At 31.4% G+C, this 4,972-nt stretch overlaps 1 protein-coding gene across 8 annotated transcripts in view; it reads right to left on the bottom strand.

Annotated features, from left to right (window-relative positions):
- LOC106457777 (tRNA (guanine(26)-N(2))-dimethyltransferase-like) overlaps positions 1-4,972 on the bottom strand; it is a 52,279-nt gene that overhangs the window by 21,307 nt on the left and 26,000 nt on the right. For 2 of the 8 annotated variants that reach the window (XR_002610250.1, XM_022383806.1), the window contains 2 exons: positions 2,473-2,542; positions 251-381 (listed from right to left, as the gene is read on the bottom strand). Coding sequence is in view for 7 of the 8 variants with exons in the window: in XM_022383806.1 (XP_022239514.1) it covers positions 251-381; positions 2,473-2,542 (201 nt within the window). In the remaining variant the exon portion in view is untranslated. The other 6 variants (XM_022383808.1, XM_013917221.2, XM_022383805.1 and 3 more) reach the window with 5 other exon arrangements.

Genomic DNA, 4,972 nt, shown 5'->3' with positions numbered 1-4,972 from the left:
GATTTTTGGGCAACTACAATCTGCTGAATGTGTTGACATAATTTAACTAGTAGCATAACTGTTAAAAAACAAAACAAAGAATGTATTCCTCTATTCTACAGTGTAACACTGACGTAGCTAACCTTAAGTAAAAATTATGATTAAAATATCTATGCTTAACATAAGAAAACAAAATTCAAAACATTTTTTTTACATTAAATTACTTTTTTGCTTAAGTCTGCAATACTGATAAATGAAATTATCAACATACTTCTAAAATTACATTCAAAATTCCAATCATCCTCTTTGCTGTTCCATAGCTGTGTTCTTCATTTCCAATTTGCTGTAACATAGATGACAGAAAATGTTTGTCATGCAGGTTTGCTGCCCATATTGGTCCACCTATCTATAGAAGGAAGACACTGACAGAAATGGTACACAAAGAACTACCTGTCTCTAGAAAGCATACAGGATTCGTAGTTCTACCATTTTCAACTGATGGTAATATAAGTTACTTCAAAGTCCAAGGATTCAGTGGATTTGAGTAATTATAAAACAATGATATATACATCACAAAAGGTTTTTAAATGAGTTATTGTATTTTAAGTTCTTCCTGAATTTAGATTATAACCATAGTTATTTGAAACCATTATAGCCATCTCAACACTTATTGATGTTAATATTTGTACTATTTGGTAGTTGATTTTAATAATGAAGTGGTATGAGTGTGCCCCACAAGAGTGAAGTATTTAGATTTGTATTTATTATCACATAAATTTAGTTTCTTCATTGATTTGTACTTTAGTTGTAGTACCATTAGTGGTAAATCTCCACAGAATTTGAAAGTGAAAACATTATTTGTGAACAAGGGCCTACAATGTGCAAGGAATAGCAGCTTGTACCCAACATTAAGGAAGAAATGAACTAATTTGTTATCATTATGTAGACTGTATTTGACCTTATTTTTACCAAATAATTTAAAAGAACCCACCCAATGAAAGAATAATGTTACAACGAAATAGAATAAATCAAAATGATGCATTTATAATGCCTCAGTATAAAATGGGAAGGCATAAGAAACAAAAAGAATTATTCATGTAAAGATATGTTTAGAGAAACATACAACTGTAAAATAAAATGAAATGATTAAATTCACTATATGGAAACATAAAGTAAATCAGAGAAAAAGAAGCAGAAGGGTTATTGAAAAGGATGTATTACTGATTTCCAAAAAAATTAAACAGGATTAGAACAAAAAGTATCAGCGAGACTAAGAGTTTATGACACTTGAACAAACTATGGAAATGTCCCAAAATACTGAGCAAAATTCCTAGTACAGAACAAGAATCTCATGTTCAACTATCCAAGTATGTTTATTTACCATGCTAAATGTGCTCATACATCATACTACACATACTCTAATTTACCATAAAAAAGTAAGCAACTGTGACTGTGAACAGCAAAAATTACTTCATATAGAACAAAATATCCTTTGCTGAAGGGAGAGTTCACAAATTCAAGCAGGACCCAGACCATGGACCACTGATAACAGAAACTCTTCTTGCAGTGATAATTAGTTACAACTTACAGAACCAATCCCAAAAGCTTAGTTCACTCAGATTTGGGAAATGGAAAAAAGGAGCAACAGGAAGTTCGATACAGGTTTACTTCCAAATAATAATAATAATAATTCAAAGACCACTGGGGGATAAATAGAAGGATTATAACAATTAGTACAACACTGATTTATAAGATGAACAGAGAAAGTAACGACAGCTAACAGAGCCAGTCCTGAGAAATTAGTAAAACAGAAGAAGAAGCAACAACAATTTACAGGCTCAGTCACAAAAAATTAGTTTAGTGAACTTGTGAAGTGAACAGAAAGAGCAACAATGTTTGACAAGTAAAATGTGGTGAATATTGACATCGTAAATGAATTAATAAATGAAATTTGTAAAAGTGATAGTTACAAAAAAGTCAGTTTAAAGACAAAAATTACAAAAGAACAATGGTCAAAGTTATAAAAAGTAATGAGAAGGCTACTTCAGATAGAAAAGAATCATTATGTTTAAATACTGAAACTAATAATCTTTATTAAACATTCTAAATTTAATATAATTTTCAAAATTGACAATGATGAATGATATCATGTGCAGTAAAAATGTAATTTGTACTTTAGTTCTGAGATTGGTCAATTTAAATCATCATGGAATACAGTTGCTATTGGATGACTGGTGCTTATCTTGTATTTGGTGAGATTACAGCTTTCCACAACGTCAAACATTTTGATCATTATTGAAAATATACCGGTTAAAGATTAAACTTTTCCAGCTTACTTTTAAGATACTGTTCTGAAAAAATGACTAATTCTTGTAACATACATATACATATATACAGGTGAACTAGGACATTAAAAAATAAGCTTTTATTGTAATACGATAAACACTTGGGAAAAATGTTTGTCCAACAAATCTAGTTTTGCAATTACATCACCTGATGTTTGTGTTGACATTGCAGACACAACCTCTCTACTGGTGGTCCATCCCCAGGAGAAAACTTGAAACTGATAAATAATCAACATTACTATATTTTGGCATAAAATAAAAATATGTAAAGAGTTACAAAATATTACTGTTAAAGCTATTATTGTTAATAGAATATTCATATTCAACATATACATATGTCCATCTTTTATAATAACTGCTTAAAAAACACTTGCAAACAAAATTTCAATCTGCAAAAATATTAAAGAACATTTATCATTAGTTCATAAGAGCATTCAAACCACATTTCTACCTGCTCTAACATTATGGGTTCTACTTCATTTACAAAGTTTTAAGGTAATTGACAAACAACATAGGGTTTTTTTTCCCATTTGTAGAATTATCAAAAACCTGGGTATGTTTACAAAAATATTTCCTTAAAAGTTAGACGATTTAGATGATCAATGTCCCAACAAGATGCAGTTTGTGATTTTGTCATAGTGTATTCAATCTTAGGATACACAGAGAAATTGATCAACTATAACTGTTACTCCATTGGTATATCAAGTTGAGCTTCATATGCTTGGTGGCAAAGAAAAAGATGAAACAGTTAACAAAGTAAGTATGAATATTATATTCTGTTTGTTTTAGATATTCATGCAAAGCTACACAATGGTTATATCTGCATTAGCTGTTGACTAACTGCCTTCTCTTTAGTCTGTCAGTTCAAAATTAGGGACAGCTAATGCAGATTAGTGACTGCTGTTCAACTATTGGACTATTCTAATCAAATAATGGGATTTGACATCAGAGGTGTGAAACTAATACTGCCCAAAGTCCAGGATAACAGGTTTTATTGTCATACTTTGTTTATGTGTATGTTCTAGACTTCTGTAATTTTTTCAAGGAATTTGCATGTCTCCCTATAAATCTACCCAGAATGTTTTTCTAGCAATAGGATGAACAGCATGAAACAAAACTGCTTGTTTAATGGGCGTACACATTATTAAATCCCTAACCTTCAAATTAAAACTATATACACAAGTATCCATATTTCTTTAATTCACAAACACTCATTCACACATATAGCAACAAACATACTTAAATTAAAGTACCAATATTATTACATTGCTTTTGTCTACAGTATGAGCTTAGTAAAGCTCAACTGCAAACTCTAGGAAGAATACACAATGCATAATGAAAACTACAAAAATATTTTTAAACTGTTCTATATACATATTAAACACCATTTTAGTTATGGCAGCATTAACTAAACTATGATTTCTTTATCAATTTGTGTGTAACTAAATGTTAAAAACTATAGAATAAACGAATGAATATATATATAAAGAGCTTAGATGCAGAGCATAATATAACAGAGACAAGGAGAGGAATCATGTGACACATGGGATACAAACAAAAGGTAACCAACTTGTTACAACATATTCAGAAAGACTGAAGACAGTCTGGGAGCACCCACATGTGCAAGAAGGGATTACACAGCAAATAAAGAAGACACACAAATAGGTTATCCAAATCATCATTGTCCTGTCCAGGTACATCAGAAAAAGAATATCTGGTCTGAGATCAGGAGACACAGCAGGCCATATAACGGACTCCAATTCACAATGTACTAAAACCTACACCTCCTCAGCAAAAAGCATGAAGCCTGAGAAACTGCAGGTTGAAGAGCAATAGCAGTAGTAACAACCATAGTACTTATTGTGACTTGAAATTCAGAATTCATAATCTGATTGAGAGTGGATATTAAATATCAACCTACAGTAATAGGTTTCACAGTAGAAACAAAAAAAAATTAAAGAAAAACTAGAAACAACTAAGAAAGTTGTGTAAGAAATTAAACTGTTAATTTTAAAAGACAAGGCAAACATCAGCAAAACTTGATGCATATGCACACAACAATGCCAAATTGAGAAGATTGGATACTACAGAACAGAGGGAGTCAGCTGTGCCTGGAGTGTTGTTGCATGATTGCTTGCTTGCTACAGCACAGCTGTACCAAAAGTACACGTGGGGTAGGTGGGAGTATCAAGGCTAGTGGGAAGCAAATAACTGCACATATAGAGAGCAGCATCAAATGATAAAAGCTATTATGTGAGAAGTGATAAGGTATCGTATCAAAATAACCAGCCAAAAAAAATTTAAATCACTCAGCAAATGTCTAGCTCATGTTACCCCATTGAATTATGCAGTATATGAGCTATTAGTGAGTGTACACATTGAAAATATATTATTATAATTTTTTTCTTTGCAGTATCTTGAATGTTTCTCTCACTTGTCCAATGTGAGTCCCCCCTCCATAAGCTGCACTAAAAGAAAGCTAAAAGTAAATAAAATAGCCTAAATGGTAGGCAAAAGTCAACCTTATAAAATAAGACTACAACTAAACTGAATAGGGGAGACCGGGGCTAGTTGTTATGATTTTTAGAAAAAGTCCAATATCTAGCGAAATAACCCGAATCATACATTGAAAGTGAAAGATAAATATG

This window comes from Limulus polyphemus, unplaced genomic scaffold, assembly GCF_000517525.1.
Source record: "Limulus polyphemus unplaced genomic scaffold, Limulus_polyphemus-2.1.2 Scaffold372, whole genome shotgun sequence".
Lineage (NCBI taxonomy): Eukaryota > Metazoa > Arthropoda > Merostomata > Xiphosura > Limulidae > Limulus > Limulus polyphemus.
Note: the sequence above shows the minus strand (reverse complement) of the source record. Positions and strands in the feature narration are given on the sequence as shown.